Source organism: Polistes fuscatus, unplaced genomic scaffold, assembly GCF_010416935.1.
Source record: "Polistes fuscatus isolate 324 unplaced genomic scaffold, CU_Pfus_HIC Scaffold15, whole genome shotgun sequence".
NCBI classification, from domain to species: Eukaryota; Metazoa; Arthropoda; class Insecta; order Hymenoptera; family Vespidae; genus Polistes; species Polistes fuscatus.
This window is the reverse complement of record NW_025113053.1, coordinates 401,314-419,560: the sequence shown is the minus strand read 5'-3', so window position 1 is coordinate 419,560 and position 18,247 is coordinate 401,314. Positions and strand designations below refer to the sequence as shown.

Genomic DNA, 18,247 nt, shown 5'->3' with positions numbered 1-18,247 from the left:
CAATTTATGCATGTAAAAGAATAGTTTTATATTTAAATCGAAAATAATTGATCCACCGTGTATATGGACAAATGTAGACCCGTTGTTAGTATCATAAATCACGATCACAGTGATTTAATGTCTCGTTTATAACGATAGTACTTTATATTTTGTTATTTCTATTTTTCGTAGATGTACACGCCCTTTTGAAAATGAAGTTTCAGTATATTTTCCCTCGACCAAACGTAAAAATAGTTGAGAAACGTACTAATGTCGATCATCAGTCGTTCGTAGAAAAAAAAAAATGTAATAGCATTCGATAAGCAACGCGACATTAATGCTACGAATTTTATTCATTGTCACGCGTTCAATTGAGCCACAAGTTAAACGCAGCCCTGTGGGAAACCGCTACAAAATAGTTCAACCCCCGTCGGCTGTGAAAAGCACGTAGGGTGGATTCTTTTTTTTTTTTTTCAAAAGGGAAGAACATATTTTATCGTTCGCATTGATACTTTTTCCAGACACCTATATGTAATTTCTTTTTGTTTTAGATTCGAATAGAAACGCTGTGTGATCTGGAAGAAGATTAAAATTTTAGAAACTACGTTTATTTGTGTGCGTATGAATCTTATGGGACACCTTGTCAAAGGATAGAGTAGAATTATTTTATATATTCATTTATTTCTATATAAAAATTAATACGAGTCTTACTTATTTATATTTTTCTTAATATATATATATATATATTTTATTTTATTTTTATATATATTAATAATACTATATTTAATATTATATTATACTTAATATTATATTTTTTTTTTTCGATGTGGCAATCAATTTGTATCGTATCAAGGATCCACTCGAATAGGTTTTTGACAAAGTATAGTTAAAAAAAAAAAATAATAATAAAGGAAGGAGGTTCAAAGCCCCCCTTATGGGGGATTTTTTTTTATTTATTTTCATCGTCACACGCGACGCCTTTGGACGATCACCCGACACACGCACGTGCCGAACGTACGTCTTGAATTATTTTCAGATCAGTGCATTACGTTATCAATGAAACCGCGGTCCTCTATTAGTACTATTAAATAATTCATTGGGATTTAAATGACTTTAAAATGATCTTATTTTTTCAGGGGTTGTGAGAGTGGGAGAGGGGGACGGGGGATACGAAACTTTGATACGATACGTTGACTCTAGTTGACTTTTTTTTATGGGTTAGTATATTAAATTTCATTCCAAATCAATATAAAATTGTATATATATAAATATTATTTCTAACATAGATACATATGTGCACACATATTTACATTATATTTATATTTTTGTTTGTTTTAATCGAATTTTTCGACTAATCGTCTCATCCTAAACGAGACACTTGTTATAATTAATTCGAATCAATTTTTGTTATCTTCCTTCCTTCCTTCCTTCCTTCTTTCCTTTCTTTTTTTATCTACTCAAGAAGGAAAGATCTTTACGAAACAATTAAATTTCTATTAGCCAAATCCCTCGAGGAGGAAGTCAATGTGTAAACTACGTAAAAAAAAATACAAGAGGATCCTTGATTAATATACATTAAGGGGTAGGTGAGATGGGGTGGAAAGGGGAAAAGGGAAGGGGGAAGGGGTGTGAGAAGGGCCGAGAGAAATCGTAGGACCCTTTTTGATTTCTGAGCAAGTGGCTACCACGACAAAGTTTGATTGCTTTACCACCATGAGTTTAGTTAGTAAGGGTGATGATCATAGTTTTTACGCTAGGATAAATTCTAACTGTCCTCGCGTTGAATCCCCCCGATTAAATGATACCCATCTTTTTCGATGATGCGTGTATAGCGCTCATTCGAGCGCTATTACTACATACGGTTAGGCCAATCTGCGTGGGAGCAGAATTCGCGTTAAAGCGGAACGTTTTCTTTTTGTTATTTCTTTTTCTTCTTTTTTTTTTTTTTTTTTATCTTTTAAAATATAATAAATAATAATATTTTGAGATTTAACGAAAACCTGAACGATTGATCATTGAATATAATAATACAATTTCAAATAAAATATATTTATTTCAAATAGAGGAATCAGTATGAATGTACGCGATAACGATTAGATTAGAATACGTCGACTGTTTTTCTATTCTTTCTTTTTATTTTTTTTTATTATCTTTAAAATATAATAAATAATAATATTTTGAGATTTAACGAAAACCTGAACGATTGATCATTGAATATAATAATACAATTTCAAATAAAATATATTTATTTCAAATAGAGGAATCAGTATGAATGTACGCGATAACGATTAGATTAGAATACGTCGACTGTTTTTCTATTCTTTTTTTTTTTTTTTTTTTCTCTCTCTTTTTCGTCGAACGCACGCCTACTCACGCATATGAGAGACACATCTTGAATGCACGTGTATTTCCAAAAAAAAAATTATAGAAACAACAGGAAGAGGTGGAGAAGAACAGTTAACTTTTTTCCTTTTTCTTTTTTTTTTTTTCTGAACGATAATATGAACGTTGCAGATAAGCTTAAATTAGATTAACGTTGCGAGACTTATTCTTTTAAAAGATATCATACTTTGAAACTCGTTCGTAAATAATAAAATATCTAAAATATATAATAAAAGAACATTCGCATAAATAACAACAACGTGCCAGTCTGAAGGTGAATTTCGAGGAAGACGGTACTCCGATCATATATTCGGTGTTTTCAAACAACAATACACATTTCCTTCGATTAATTAATAATTATTTAAGGTATATCGAACACAGTATTGTTCTCTACGAATACTTTTAATCGCGTATAAACGTGGAAGGGCGGAGTCAAACGTATATATATTGGTTTAAACATTACATACCAGTTATTATTTTTCGTCGTTGAATTTTTTCTTTAGAGAAAAAAAAAAGAGAAAACGAATAAGAAAAAGAAGAAGAAGAAGAATAGGAACTAATTTTATTAAGGGGTTATACGCAGTTAGGATTTTCAAAAAATCGATTTTTTTTTGTTTTTCATTTTCGGAATGTACATATATTTAAGTATATTCTCTGAAAATTTCAAATCGATCCGACAAATATTCTTCACTTCATGTAAGCTGCAAACAAAAATTTTTAACTATGTGTAAACGTCTCTTTGAAACTTTAAACGCGTTTTTCTCAAAACGGTATTTTCAAAGTCGGTGATCTCGATTTTTCAAAAACGGCTTAACCGATCGGTTTCAAATTTTTACACAATCTTCTTAGATATATTCCTCAGGTATTAAGTATAAGGAATAATTTTTAAAAAATTTATTACTATTTTTTTGTAACAATTTAGAGCGAAAATTTTAGTCAAAAACAACAACTTTTTTTCAAATAGACGCCATTTTGTCAAAAATCAAAATTTTTATTATTCCTTGGTTTTAATACCTGCATTAATCTATCCTTTAAAAGAATCCACCATATTTTTTAATTTCAATAATCCAAACCGCCAAAATGAAGATCACCGCCAAACGTCTTTTTTTAGAGGACGTTCAGGAAATCATCTACAGGAGCAGTGCAGATTAATATTTTGACATAATCGACGCGCTATTGTATTCTCAAAAGTTCACTCTATTTGAATTACCAACAATTTTTTTTGAGAAATAAAAACTGTTTCTAGAAAAAATTCATGAAAATACGTCTTTTTCGAGCCTCGCAACTGCGTATAACCCCTTAATACTTCAATGCACTCTATTAATATTTAGAATTATTTCAATTAAACTACATCACATTGTATTAAACGTTACATACCTGTTATTATTATTTTTCGTCGTTCGATTAAAAAATAAAAAAAAATATAAAACGAATAATAAGAAGAAGAAGAAGAAGAATATAAGTAGAAGTAGAAGAATAAAAAGAACACGGGTGAACGAAACGTTGTGACGTTTATCAAAAAAAGAAAAATAAAAAGAAAAAGAAAAGAAAAGATTTAATAATAAACTAAGCAACGTATAACTGCGTCCGATTTGATTGGACGAGGGAGAAAAGCCTAGGAGAGAGAGAAATGTCTCTCTTATCACGTCACATGTTCCCTTTCGCGGATTCTCTTTTCTCAGTAGCAGCACCAGCACCAGCACCAGCACCAGCAGCACCATTTAAAACGAGATCCGGTGGTGGACCGAAAGTGGGAGGCTGGTTGGACGCGTGTGCGAACGATATGGGCTGGTCCAAACACGAGCTCCACCCATGCTCATCATTTTACAGACAAATAGAGAAAGATACTATGTTTGTGTGAGTGAATATGTGAGTGTGTGTGTATGAGAGAGAGAGAGAGAACTCCGCCCTTCCACACAAAATTTCATTTTACCAAAAGGGTCTGAGGTTGCTCTGTTACACCAGAGTGTCACACACTTTCTATTAGTCTAATCGTTTCGTTTCACCTATTCGGATCGAATAACTATAGTGATTGATGTTATATATTAGACAGTGGTGATCATAAAATAATACTGGAATAATTAATAAAATATATTTTGGATGGGTAGGGGGGGTTATTGTGTTGGTTGGAAAAATTATTCTTAATTTTATCTCGGCGTTACTTTTTTTTTCTTTTCTTTTCTTTTCTTTTCTTTTCTTTCTTTTTTAACCAAGGATTTTATTAATTCGATATGGTAAGATATTATTTCTTTTTGATTTTGTATGTTTTAACAGACGTGAGAGATGATTTTAAGGGATTTTTTTATTAATAAGTATCTATACGTATACGTGAGTGTGTGTGTGTGTGTATTATTTTCGGTATATATTTTAAAATAGTATTATAAGTTTCTTCAATTTGAATTATTCTCGTTCATTTTCTAATCTTATCGTTCGAAATATTCGTGTGGGTGATCGTGTCCAAGTAATGACGTTTTAATCTAATATTTAAGAAATAATTAACGTTGCTTTTACATTTATTTATCAATGTTTTAATTAGCAACACACATACACACACATACACACACAGAAGAGAAATTAATTTTATACGGCCTAATTTTTGCTACTTCATACGATATAATATTAGATCAGGAAAATGATGATTTAACGTGTATCCACAATTTCATATCATCGAATATTTAACTTTGCGTATTAATAAATTAATTATTAATTAAAAACATACTCGTATGCGTTTAAATACGTAATTGAAAAGTAACCGAGCAGTTATAGACCTTTCTAAGGAAAATAATATGAATAAAAAAAAAAGAAAAAACAAAAAGATATAAATCGTAATGTTTGCGTGATCTTTCATTAAAATTGAATGAAAATTTAATTAAACATAGATGATAATTATCTTGCGAAACAATGTAGACGAATAAGAAAAGGGTTGTTAATTTTCAGCCGATGTTAACGTACAACGGGTGTAACGGTGGAACAACGGAAACTGACAATGGTTCTCCTGCTGAATCATTTTTATCAGGCGAAGGAGAACTTGTCGAAGAGCCAGGGGATTCGCCGGGTACACCAAGAGATACCGAGGAAGAAGCAACCCTTTCTGATGAATTTTATTCCCACGACACCGACGAAGAAGAAGAACAGGGAAGACGTCGTAGAGATCGAGCTAATTCCGTGAGAAAGATAGATACACCATTTCATTATTTTGTTTTTTTTTTTTATGTCAAATTTTATTTATTTATTTTTGTTGCTTCGCTTCCAATTATAGGATATTTATGAGAAAAATATACCATAATTATTCATAGATAATATTTTGTAATATCAAGTTTTATCTTTTTGCGATATTTTATTTTTTTAATTTCTCCTCACGTTTCAAATCGTAGGATTTTTAATTTCGTTTTTCGTATTCGTATTCTTTTAATTTATATTGATTTTTTTTGTTTTTATTTTATTTTATTTTCTTTTATTTTATTACACATAAACACACACACACATAGAAAAATTAGTTATCGTTACAAAATTGTATTATAATCGGCCAATAATTTCATAGCTAGACGGCATTCCATCTTCTGGTAACGGTCAATTAGGCTCGCCCACACTTAGAATAGGAAACGTGGGCGTTAGAAAATTATTTACTAACAGTCGTGAACGATGGAGACAACAGAATGTAAGCGGAGCTTTTGCCGAACTTCGAAAGCTCGTTCCTACCCACCCGCCTGATAAAAAGTTGTCTAAAAATGAAATTTTAAGGATGGCTATACGGTTAGTAAAAATATCATTAAAACAAACATATATAAAGAAGTAGTTATTCATTAACAATGAATTAATCAGCGACCACTTTCAATAAATAAAATCATGCAACTTTTGACAATATCCGATGATTAATCGATAAATGATTAATCGTTTATACACCAACATTTCAGTAAATTTATCTCTTTCAAAAAATGTATATATACATTTTCATTTACTTAACGTAATATTATTTTATAGATACATAAGATTGTTAAGTAACGTTCTCGAATGGCAAAACGCTCAGGATCGAAACGGAATGTTGCATACGCAGGATGGCATCAGAGTTAAATGCGAGGGACACTTTAACAACAACAATAACAACAACAACAACAACAACAACAACAACAACAATAATAATAATAATAACAATCATAATGGTATTTCAAAATCTAATTCTTATCAGACAAAGTGTTCGAATAATTTAACGAAACAAGAGAAACAACAGATCAACGAGAATACTCTGCAATACAGAGTACATTATCTCAGCCAACAACAACAACAGAGACAACAACATCCTGTCAGTCATCATGGCGCCTGTGATAAGAATGGGAATAACTTGTTAATGATCGTACCAGCTGTATCGTTGAACGAATTGTCGGGTTCTTCGATTGATAAGCACGTCGAGTCCTCTAACGTTATTTCTCAAGGCCACCATATTGGTAGTAATACCTTGGGTACTAATATGATTCGTTCATCTTTATCTTGTTCATCATCATCATCTTCATCTTCATCTTCATCGTCATCGTCATCGTCATCGTCGTCGTCATCATCGTCGTCATCTTCATCGTCATCGTCACCACCTTCGTCATCTTCATCGAACCCTTCCAACAGGGTCAACAAGAATTTTCCTAAATCTCAACAAATCAATTACAACGTGTGTTCTACAAATAATTCTATTGTAACCAATGGAAATAGTTCTAACGTTGGTCAGAAAAGATTACTCAAAGTCGAGAGACAAGAAGATGAACAATCTTGTATCGGCAGAGAGTGTAGATCATCGTCGATCAATTGTGAACATCATCCTGTTGTTCAAGTGCGTAAAAGGGTCAAGGTCACGTTCGCCAAAGATTCCACCGGTAATTTTCGTCAGGATTTTCGACACGTCGAAAGAAAGTGAATTAGTTCGAATAGAACAAATTCAATCTAATTGTAAGATCGAATATCTGGAAGATATTTGGGTTTGATTGATACTTTTTTTTTTGTCTATGAAAAAAGGTATGAAATATTTTTCGTTTTTTACTCGACTGGTTTATTATTGTATAATTTATATCAATGAACGTTCATATTTAAGTGTTTCATTATTAAACGAATATTAAGAACATAATGATATACGTCATTATAAAAAGATTGGAAAATGTGAAAAGGGGAGAAGAACAAATTTTCCTAATTGTTTCACAAAATTCTTTCATTTATTTATTTATTTATTTATTTATTTATTTATTTCTTTATTTATGTTAATTTTTAATGACACTTTTATTTTTATACATATCGTGTGCGCGTGACTTATTTGAAAACTAGTGCAATTATAAATTTAACGATATTTTCGTTATTTTATAATATTTAATTATTGTAAAGAATAATCGCAGAGGAAAAGTTTCGTAAGAACATTTCTTTGATTTGACATTTAACTTATTGTTAATATTAATAGTTCTCTTACGTATATAATTGCGAACGTGGGGAATAATTTTATTTTTTTAAATTATTTCTTTTCTTTTTTTTCTTTTGTACGTTACGATTACGTGTCGTGATTGTTAAAATATTCTATTATTTATTAATAATCTTGGCTCGGTATCAAGATATACTATTCCCTATTTCATTTTTATTTTGAACACAAGACAAAATATGTATGTAATTATTCGAATGATTGCGAAAGATTAAATTTCGAATTGTTTAATCTAAAATTACTCTGTGTGTGTGTGTGTGTGTGTGTATGTGTATAAATATTTGAAGGTGTTCCATTCGTTAAAAATTAAACGATCATTTCACGTGGAAAATACGACGATAAGACGAAATAACGACGCTTTAAATACGCATATATATATATATACTATACATAATACGTAATAGGTATATAATAATAATAATAATTATTATTTCGTTTATATATCACTCACAGTTATACCCTGATTGTTTTTCTTATTACAGGCACGAATTTAAAATCTTTTCTTTTTGTTTTTGTATTTGGAATCATTTCAACATGAAAGAGAGAGAGAGGCACATTTATTAATCTATCATCTTAATTCAAAACGTTATCTAATTTCTAATCTAAAAAAAAAAAAAAAAACATTTGTAATATCTCTCATTTGAATTTTCTTTTAGAAAATATTGATTTTTCTTTTTTTTCTTCTCTCGATATAACAGGACAACAACAACAACAACAACAACAACAACAACGACTCGACTCTTTCCAGTTTCTACATCGAACCTTTTATTATTCGATAATAATTAATAATAATTGAATATGATGAAATAATGCGTTCAACGTATACGGTTAATCGAGAATGAAATATTTCAGGTAATTCATTCGAGAAACACATAAGTATTATTACTTCAAATTAACAAAGATTGATCGAACGATTAATTAACATTTACAAAAAGAGTCGAGACAAATCTATAATTATATATATTCTTTTCTTATATATATATATATACTATATTATTTGTTTGATTTAATTCGATTGCATTTATTATATAATAATAGAAAATTCTCTTAAAATGAAATTCCCGAAATTGATATTATTTACGTCAAATAAACCTTGTATCGTGTGCTGTCCCGTTTTTGACATTCCGATATCAACCTAACAGCAACGGGACGATCCGCGTTCATTTCTATGGGAGGTACAGGTGTGGCAGGTCTTCCTTCACCTTGACTGAATGCTCTACGCGGTGGCATATCGAGAATACGTTGAGTTGATCTACATTCTAAACTACCTCGTTTACCAGTTGGATTATTCATTATACTCGCATAACTCGCATCGCTCGTTCTCGAATTTCTTTTAACGGGAAGTTCGGTAACTTCGGTGTAACTCGCACGAGATTCTTCCGATCTTCCGCTTGCGTTAGAATTTCTTTTATTATCGTTTTGTATTATTCGTTGTTCAGCAATTCTTGTTCTAACGGAATCCTCTCTGCTATCCGATCGATAACTACCCTTTCTTCGACATTTCTCGTCGTAATCGTCCGAATGCGTGCGTCGATTTTGTATTCGCAATTTTTCGGCGGTACCTCGCAACCCAAGGTCCTCGGAATTGCTATGCCTTTCGATAAATTTCTTCGATCTTTCGTCAGTGTCGCTGTGGAATACCTGGGACTCATCGGTTCGATGCATTTGCGATCTTGTATCCTACGAAAAAACAACAATATCATTTCTTTTTACGATAATAAAACGCATGAATTTTTGATTCACCGTAATATCGTATCGTTGTATAATAGAAAATCGAGAGATAACTTTGCGATTAAATGTTTAGTATTTATATCGATTAAACGAAATAAATAAGATACCTTGATTTTCGATGACCTATCGTTAAATTCCATATCTTGACTATTTCTACGAGCCCTTGGTGGATTTCTTTCATCCTCGCTACTACTTTTACTTATCCAAGTTTCTTCGAATTGTCGACTTTTCAATCTCTTCGGCCATTCGTTTTCAGTTTTGAAATCGTACAATTCTCGCATTCGTTGGGTCAATTTGTTAGCTTTGTCTATGGCATCAATTGGGTCGTTGTTTTTCGAACGATTTAAATTAACCTCTGGCGGTGAATCTAAAGTAAATTTTATTCGATTATTTTTTATTCGAAGATCATTTTTTAATGGATACATTTATTTTTGTTCTTTTTAATTGCCGTACCGTGTTCTTTCTCATTTTCGGGATTACGTTCGGACGGTAAGGGTGATGCAAATTTTCTCAACGGTGTCCATTTAGTTGCTTCGACGGTTTTGTTATCTTCTTCTCTTTTTTTCTGTGAAATTTCTTCACAAGTTTTCGAAGGATTTTCTTCCATTTGCATTTTCTTATCGGAATTCATTCGAGGCGTTGGAAAAGGTGACGGATTTTTTGCGAATGTTATCCACCTCGTTGCAGCGTTTTTCGTTATTTCGTATGAATTCGTGAATTTGGCGAAGGTTGACGCGTCACCGCGAAATCTCACGCTATTTATTTGCGGTATCCATCTAGAAAATAATTATTCATTGTCTCATTTCGTTGATAAATTCAAAGATTTAATCGAAAGTTTGGATTTATACGTTTGTTTGTAATTGTTTTTTTGTAATAAAGTTTCATCGATGATTCATACTTATATTTCGTTGAATCTAATTATTACTAATAACTTTTATTCGAAAAATTTGTTTAAATAAAGCAGGTATCAAAAGTTATAAAAATTTAAAAAAATGTCAAATGGGTCGATACAAATGTTGTCTATCGTAAGGGGTTTGCACTCAAGTTGGTTCATGTATTCCACCGATAGATGGCTCTGAACAAATTGACTCGAATGATAACGTAGGTCTCTACAATTTGATCGATTTTTAAAAAATTTAATTTATTGAAGTATAATAAATCGTATATTTCAATAATCGATAAATAAATTATCTTTGGAAAATAAAATATAATCATTTAGAATCGATAAAATTTTTCCATATCGAATATCGATAAAACGTCGTATAAAAAACTGTTATTATTATTTATATAAACCTATCAAAAAATATTGCATTTATAAAGTACATGATAGAAAAATATATATATTAAAACTGTGTTAATTATTAAAACGATAAAAAAAAAAAACCCAACCTTGAGGAAAATCTGATATCACCGCAATCGGTGTGTCTTCGTTCCTCGGTAAATTTGTCTTTCTTAAAAGTAGGTACGTCGGTACTTCGACTACGAGCTGCTACTTGTCTGCCATAAAACTTGTTTTTATCTTCAACTTCCTTTTCATTTTGCACGTTAGTTTTACGATCTTCCTCATTGTGAGTGATCTTAGGAGAAGAAGTTTGTTGCCACTTTATCGAGTCGTTGTTCTTCGAATTGTTTGGAAGATTATCGTATCGTCGTTTCTCTTCATCTTTCGTGGAAATTTGCGCTTGTGCAATTTTTTTAAAACTCGTCTGACCACGTGAGATATTCTTTGCCAATGGTATCCATCTCGAGGTATCCAATTTGGTGGTATCGGTCACGTCGGTATGCCTTCTACCTTCTATTCTTCTTTCGGTATATTTTTTTAAACAATCAACATCTGCGCTCCGACTTCTTTGACTTCGCGGTGATCGAGATGGTCTTCGTTGACCGCTGCTGCCCGTAGGGCCAGCCCTTTCCTTCAAAATTTCAATAGTGTTAGTTAGGCTGAACCAAATGTTCGTAGAGTTTTTATTATTTATTATTTTCAAAGTAAATTTCAGAAAAAAAAGAAAATCCGTTATGCCGTTTCGAAGTAATCAATGTGCCGATTTGAATACAATAAACGAACGAACTTTTGTTTCGCAGCCCTAACATTTATCAAAATAGTTAAAGCATAAATTGTCATAAATATGATAAATTTCATCGGGAAAACTTTCTTTGATTTTCTTCGAATGGTAAGAAATATATTTGCCCGTTACAACAAACTGCATAAAACTTTTCAAATCCATTTCCTTTACGTGGGAAACAAACTGGAAAGTGTAAATTTTGTCGAATAAAGTTCGGACGAACGCGTAACTATTTGTTTCTCTCCTTACCTAAGTAAGATGAAGTCTAGCGTAATCGGATATGTGCAAAATTCCGTGTTCGGCCGATGCCACGTGCAAACTCGCACCGCAAGTTCTAGGATTGATCGAAGGATTGTGTAATTCTGCAATTTGCGTGCTGCAAGCTGCCGCCGGATCACCGCTCGACGTTAAATCACCGCTCCAAAATTCGTTTCCTGTAAGTCGACTGCAATTAGGGATAAGATAATCGTTACTACGAAATGAATTGATTTGTTTTCCTTTTCTTTTATCGTTATCATCATTTTTCGTAGTTTCGATTTGATATTTTGCTAAGGTGGGTGGTTAGAGTGAACCAAAAATTCGTGCCTGTTTTTTTCTTTTTTTTAATCAATACTTACAAAAGTAAATTTTCAATTCCCATTACGCAGTTTCAAAGTAAAATTTCAAAACGATAAATGCATCAACTTTTTGCTTCACTCTCCGATATAGAAAACTAATGAAATAAAATGAAATAAAGAAAGCAACAACCTGGTAATGCGTTTCCATCCCAAGCATAAGTTACGATCAACAATTTGGTCGAATCGGCAGATCGCAAAAATTTACTATGGGGTTCTTTCAATGCAAAATGTATCTTGATATCTGTAAGAACGTTTATTGGGTTCATTAGAAATCTCCCATTATTATAGTGTTAGATAATTAAATCGATTAGCAAACCTCCGAGATAATCCCCGTTTCCCGTATTACCACATTTTTGGGTTCTGAAGTATGCGAACATAACGTCCGTAACGAATTTCAATTTTTTGTTCATTTTTCTGATTGCTATTTCAAACGTTTTTAAGAAATAAATTTCTTGATCCTGTATTATTTTCCATGCACCTGTAAATATAATACGGGCGTTTATAATATTGCATTTGTGATATCAAATTAGTAACTATAAAACGTTTCCTTTTTTTCCGAATTTATTTCCAAATAATATTCAACATTATTATTATTATTATTATTATTCAAAATAATATATCTAACGTAAGTTTGGAGTCAGACATTGTTGGGATCGATAAATGTATTTTACCTAATACATCTCAATTAATTTCGTGTGCATTCAACCTTGATTTTACTTGATCGTAGTAGTAATAGTAGTAGTAGCAGTGGGGAGTGTTGGATATTAATTTTGTCGATATTAATTATTTCGCATAGTTCGTATTACATGTAACGTACGACTACGTAGAAATCATTACGCGTTTATTAAGTACATTTGAAAAATAAAATCTTTTCGTTAATGATTTGATTAAGTTTAACGAAATGATAAAATAAATAAATCCAAAAAAAAAAAGAAAAAAAGAACACGCGACGCGATAAAGGTTTTTGGACATAATAATAATGATTATACTCGTTGATTTAATTTTTTATTAATACTTACCAAGACCGAATCCTACAACGTGAAGAAAAGCAGTCGTGTTTTGCTTCTCGGCTCTTGTATTAGCTTCGAGTAATATTATTTCAACGGAAAGTAATGTTCTTTTCATGTAATTTTCGATATCGAAAACTGTCTGACTCGAAAGGGAGAGATATCTTTTATTGTCTTTAGATTTGATACGTTTCACCGTTTCCTCGTAAAGCGGATTATAAATTTCACCGTAAAAATTTGCCCATATTATTCGTAGACCACGTTTTTCTTGCGTAGTACCTTCGACGTTTGGACCGTATCTGTGTCAAATCAAACAATACTTTTATTTTTATTCATTTTATTATTGTCCCATATATTAAGATTCTTCTTTTGCATTTATATATTTTTTCAAAGCATTCGATATAACATATAGCATAAATAAAATTTAAATCAACGTAATTATCATATTTCATTTGTTAATATGTATATATAATCGTTTTTATTATTTAAATAATTAAAATGTATCGTCAATTTAATTTTACGCTTACCCGTTGTCGATAGTATTTTGCGAAGGTGTGATTAGTATGTCCTGATATTCCATAACCCGTGGTCTCTCGAATCTGTATAAATAAAATAATATTATACAAAAATTCGCCAAATTATTGATAACAATTAGACAAAAAAAAAAAAGTAATATTTCGAAATAAAACTTAAAAACGAAACGTTTTCGATATTTTCTCGGATCGTTTGCGGTATAGTCGTTCGACCAAAGTTATCGTAAATTTTATTTTTTCCCTCGACGAAACGGGGGGTAGTAAAGGTTGCAAAAAAAACAAAAAAAAAAAAAAAAAAAAAAAAGAGAGAAAGAGAAAGAGAAATAAAAGGCAACAACACCTTCGAGGCTAATTTTTCAACGAGCGTTACTTTTGTGATTAATTGTAGGAGTTAGGTTGTAGGACAAACACGAACCTTGCTCCCACGACGCCCATAATAACGCCTCTGGGTTGGATGGAATCAGGATCGGTTGTAACAATGCCTCTATTATTTCGGGAACCGTCGTTTATGAATTCCGTGTGCGAGGAAACTACCATCATCGAGGACAATTTGATTTCGTCGTACGACAAACATTTCGTCAGGACCTGTAACAATTAATTTCACATTTTTTTTTCATTTCTTCATCTTTTTTTTTTCTTTTTACGAGGGGAAGGAAGGGTGGGCTGAATTCCTTTTACGTGCACACATTCTATTATTTATTTCCTTTTTTTTTTTTTTTATAGTAAACGTGTGCGAGGAAAAAATTTGATTAATCGTTTGCACTGGAATGACGAAATGTTTTTCTTACAAAAGTATACGAAATTGTTTATTCAAGTGCAGTCGCAAATTTCATAGTTAACGATCCAATTTAATTCCGAGTTGCAAAAGCATTGAATAAGAAATTTGAATATAATATATAATATATTCAATCTCTTACATGTATCTCTTAGTGTCATATAAGTTTTGTATATAATATTTTTGTATATTATAAGAAATAAGATAAATAGTTTAGGTGCTAATATAATTGGTGGTGAAACATACATACTATATAAATATTTGTTTACTAACCAATGGTTCCTTTTCGTAATCGGTTCCAACACTTTCCCAACCATTAACACCAGTTTTTCCATCGATGAGTTTGTAATGATCCTGCGAGTCGACGAAAGTTACGGCCCTTTTTTCGAGTAATCGTTGAATAAATTCTATAAGACCCATTTCTTTGTAAAGTACTCTTTCTATCGCACTACCGTATTGTCTTTTGTGTTTTAACCATCTTGCTATGAGCGGTAACATTGCTTCGTGAATCAACGGGTACGCCGAGTTTGCATTTAACTGAAAATTATTTTCTATTATTATTTATTATGGTTTTTAAACTAGACGACAAGTTTAACAAGGAAAATTCGTTAAACGAAACTACGTTTAATCGATTACATTTTCTTCTTATTTCTTTTTAATACCAACCTCCAATACGTCAGCACTCACACCCCTGTCTCTCAAGGCCGAACACCTTACGGTGTTTATCGGAAAATTGATAGGAAAGGTAGAACTTCGTTTGATGATCTCCGTTATGGTTGTCTGAGGTGGTATCGAAACGTCCAAACAATTCTTAAGAAGTTCTTTAGTGTCTTCGTCGAATGGGACACCATTTGGCGCACCCAAAGTATTTTCCCATGAGATTTCTGGCGGTTCTTTCGTCAATGCTTGCTGACGAGTTTCCTCGACTCTTCGTTGACTCTATCGAGTTTATTTATAACAAAATAGATCATATTTTTTTTCATTAATAATATACGTATTCGTTATTTTGAAAAATTTCTTTTATTTTTATACAAATTTTTATATATATTATATTTCATATTATATTTCGTATTATATCCAATTTATTTATATAAAATATAATATATATATTTTTTTTTCTATTGATATAACATATAAAATTATTTTGCAAATTTTTCTTTTCTCGAGAAAAAAAAAACAATCAAAAAAAAAACAAAAAGAAAAAGAAAAAATTACGTAAGAATTAAAAATAAACAAGTTCTTTCCATTTATTTCGAATTATTACTTTTTCATCTTACGGGTACCTACTTTCTTTTTTTTTTTCTTTTTTTTTATTTACTTATGTGCTTTCAACGAAAACGTTTATTTCAATAATTCACAAGTACGTCTTTGAGAAAGTTTGAACTTTAATTACAACTTGTCCTCTCTCTCTCTCTCTCTCTCTCTTTTTATATTTTGTTTTTTTCTACCATCCTAGAGAATTTATTCGAAGGTTGAAAATGTAGTTTAAAATTCTGCCGAGGCGGATTCCGGATTTATCGTCGTCTCTCTAAGCGTATTTTCAATGATTATTATTATTATCATTATTATTATTATTATTATTATTATACACCCTGAAAACCTTTCCCCCCTGCAGCGTTAGACGGCGAGAATTTTGAGATAAGAAAAGAGACAAGAAACTTTGCCGAGTAGGTACTTTGAGAAATACTCAAGTACCACGTTAAAACTCCCATAAGAATCTGAATTAAATTTTTCTTCTTTTTTTTCTTCTTTTTATATATATAAATATATAATTTTTTTATTTTGTCATATAATTGGTCCTTACTAATTTATTTTCTTCTTTTTCTTTTCTTAACTTCAACTATTTTTTCTTCCTTTTTTTTCATTTGGTAATACAACATTTGAACAACTTTTTCTTCTCAAGTATTTTTCTACATTGTGCAAGTATATTGAAATTTATTGATAAAATATTATTGAAAAATGTATTATGTATGCGTGTACGTGTTTTTATATTGGTTTCTTCGATTGAAATAATTTTCGAAAAATCTGAAACTTTTCGATAAACTCAATAGAGAAAAAAATAATTTCATTTGAAAAATAATGATAACAAAAAAAAATTATGGTGCATATAGATCAATGAGAGAAACGTTTTATCCGTTGGTAGAAAATTACATGCATATTCCATTACATTAACTTGAATTCTCTAAATTGTAACTCTCTCTCTCTCTCTCTTTCTCTCTCTCAGGAAAAAGAAGTTTCGTTTGAAAAATGAGTAGAAAAAAGATCCATGGGATAATGAAACGTTATGGTATGTAGAAATCAATGAGAAATATTTTACTCCGGTCGTGTTAGAAAATTACATGCATATTCCATTAGATTGAATCTCGGTTCTCTAAATTTCGTATTAGAATTAATTGCCAGTGAGCTAGAATAATAGAAGACGCGTGTTTGCCATCAAAGTAAAATAATTTTAGAATTTAACTTGGATGCGTTCGAACGAATCATTGATTCGAATAAACACGATTTCGATTACTTGATTTTATCGATGTTTTGCGAATAGACGGATAAGTATCGATAGGGCTAATTATGCATTTGAACGAAAAAAATTGCAATTAAAATATTTAAGGAAAAAAAAAAGAAAAAAGGAAACCATACTTGTTTTTTATTTTCTCATTAGAAAATTAAAAAACGACATATATTATTTTATTATTAATTTTTCAATACATATATACTCATATACGTGCAAATATTTTTTCTTTTATTTAATTGTTCAACATAATATATATAATAATAATATATATTATATACATATTAACCATATGTTTATTGCTTCGAACCAATACTACTATACCACTATTATAGAACTGTTATACTTTTATTTATGTATTATTTACTATTTTCTTTTTACATTTATCTACTTACTGTAAGTTACTACTAATATAATGATAAGTTTAATAATAATTACATAATTTTCATTTTTGTTTTGTTTTATCTATACATTATATTGTACTTTACTGTAATTAATGGCCTTTAGGGAGCCTAGGCTCTAGGCTCAATAAAATATTATTAAATAAATAAATAAAATATAAATTCATCATAAATATAATGTCAAAAATAAAAAAAGGAAACCATACTTGTTTTTAATTTTCTCATTAGAAAATTAAAACGACATATATTATTTTACTATTAATTTTTCAATACATATATACTTATATACGTGCAAATATTTTTCTTTTATTTAATTGTTCAACATATATATAATAATAATATATTATATACATATTAATCATATGTTTATTGCTTCGAACCAATACTACTATACCACTATATAGAACTGTTATACTTTTATTTATGTATTATTTACTATTTCTTTTTACATTATCTACTTACTGTGCGTTACTACTAATATAATTATAAGTTTAATAATAATTAGATAATTTTCATTTTGTTTTGTTTTATCTATACATTACATTGTACTTTACTGTAATTAATGGCCTTTAGGGAGCCTAGGCTCTAGGCTCAATAAAATATTATTAAATAAATAAATAAAATATAAATTCATCATAAATATAATGTCAAAAATAAAAAAAGGAAACCATACTTGTTTTTTATTTTCTCATTAGAAAATTAAAACGACATATATTATTTTACTATTAATTTTTCAATAGATATATACTCATATACGTGCAAATATTTTTTCTTTTATTTAATTGTTCAACATAATATATATAATAA

General features: G+C 30.3%; 3 protein-coding genes across 5 annotated transcripts in view; 1 reads left to right on the top strand and 2 right to left on the bottom strand.

Moving 5' to 3' along the window:
- Window positions 1–4,576: 4,576 nt before the first annotated feature.
- Window positions 4,577–7,376, top strand: LOC122514596 (myb-like protein P). The gene is made up of 4 exons (XM_043631518.1): window positions 4,577–4,595; window positions 5,299–5,526; window positions 5,903–6,114; window positions 6,343–7,376. The coding sequence occupies exons 1-4, from the start codon at window positions 4,593–4,595 to the stop codon at window positions 7,259–7,261; spliced, it is 1,362 nt and encodes a 453-aa protein (XP_043487453.1). The 5' UTR covers window positions 4,577–4,592; the 3' UTR covers window positions 7,262–7,376.
- Window positions 7,377–8,868: 1,492 nt separating this feature from the next.
- Window positions 8,869–11,660, bottom strand: LOC122514629. The gene is made up of 5 exons (XM_043631563.1): window positions 11,608–11,660; window positions 10,928–11,479; window positions 9,992–10,314; window positions 9,646–9,905; window positions 8,869–9,487 (listed from the first exon to the last, which is right to left on the bottom strand). Exons 1-5 carry the CDS (start codon window positions 11,658–11,660, stop codon window positions 8,885–8,887), a joined length of 1,791 nt encoding a protein of 596 aa, XP_043487498.1. The 3' UTR covers window positions 8,869–8,884.
- Window positions 11,343–18,247, bottom strand: part of LOC122514587 — a 44,131-nt gene continuing 37,226 nt past the window's right edge. For 2 of the 3 annotated variants that reach the window (XM_043631506.1, XM_043631507.1), the window contains exons 2-10: window positions 15,200–15,472; window positions 14,807–15,070; window positions 14,174–14,343; window positions 13,753–13,824; window positions 13,238–13,524; window positions 12,535–12,696; window positions 12,349–12,459; window positions 11,851–12,035; window positions 11,343–11,451 (exon numbers count right to left, since the gene is read on the bottom strand). In XM_043631506.1, the coding sequence (XP_043487441.1) occupies window positions 11,851–12,035; window positions 12,349–12,459; window positions 12,535–12,696; window positions 13,238–13,524; window positions 13,753–13,824; window positions 14,174–14,343; window positions 14,807–15,070; window positions 15,200–15,472 (1,524 nt within the window). In that variant the 3' untranslated portion in view covers window positions 11,343–11,451. Of the gene's footprint in view, window positions 11,452–11,850; window positions 12,047–12,348; window positions 12,460–12,534; window positions 12,697–13,237; window positions 13,525–13,752; window positions 13,825–14,173; window positions 14,344–14,806; window positions 15,071–15,199; window positions 15,473–18,247 lie in introns of those variants that run through there. The other variant, XM_043631508.1, reaches the window with a different exon arrangement.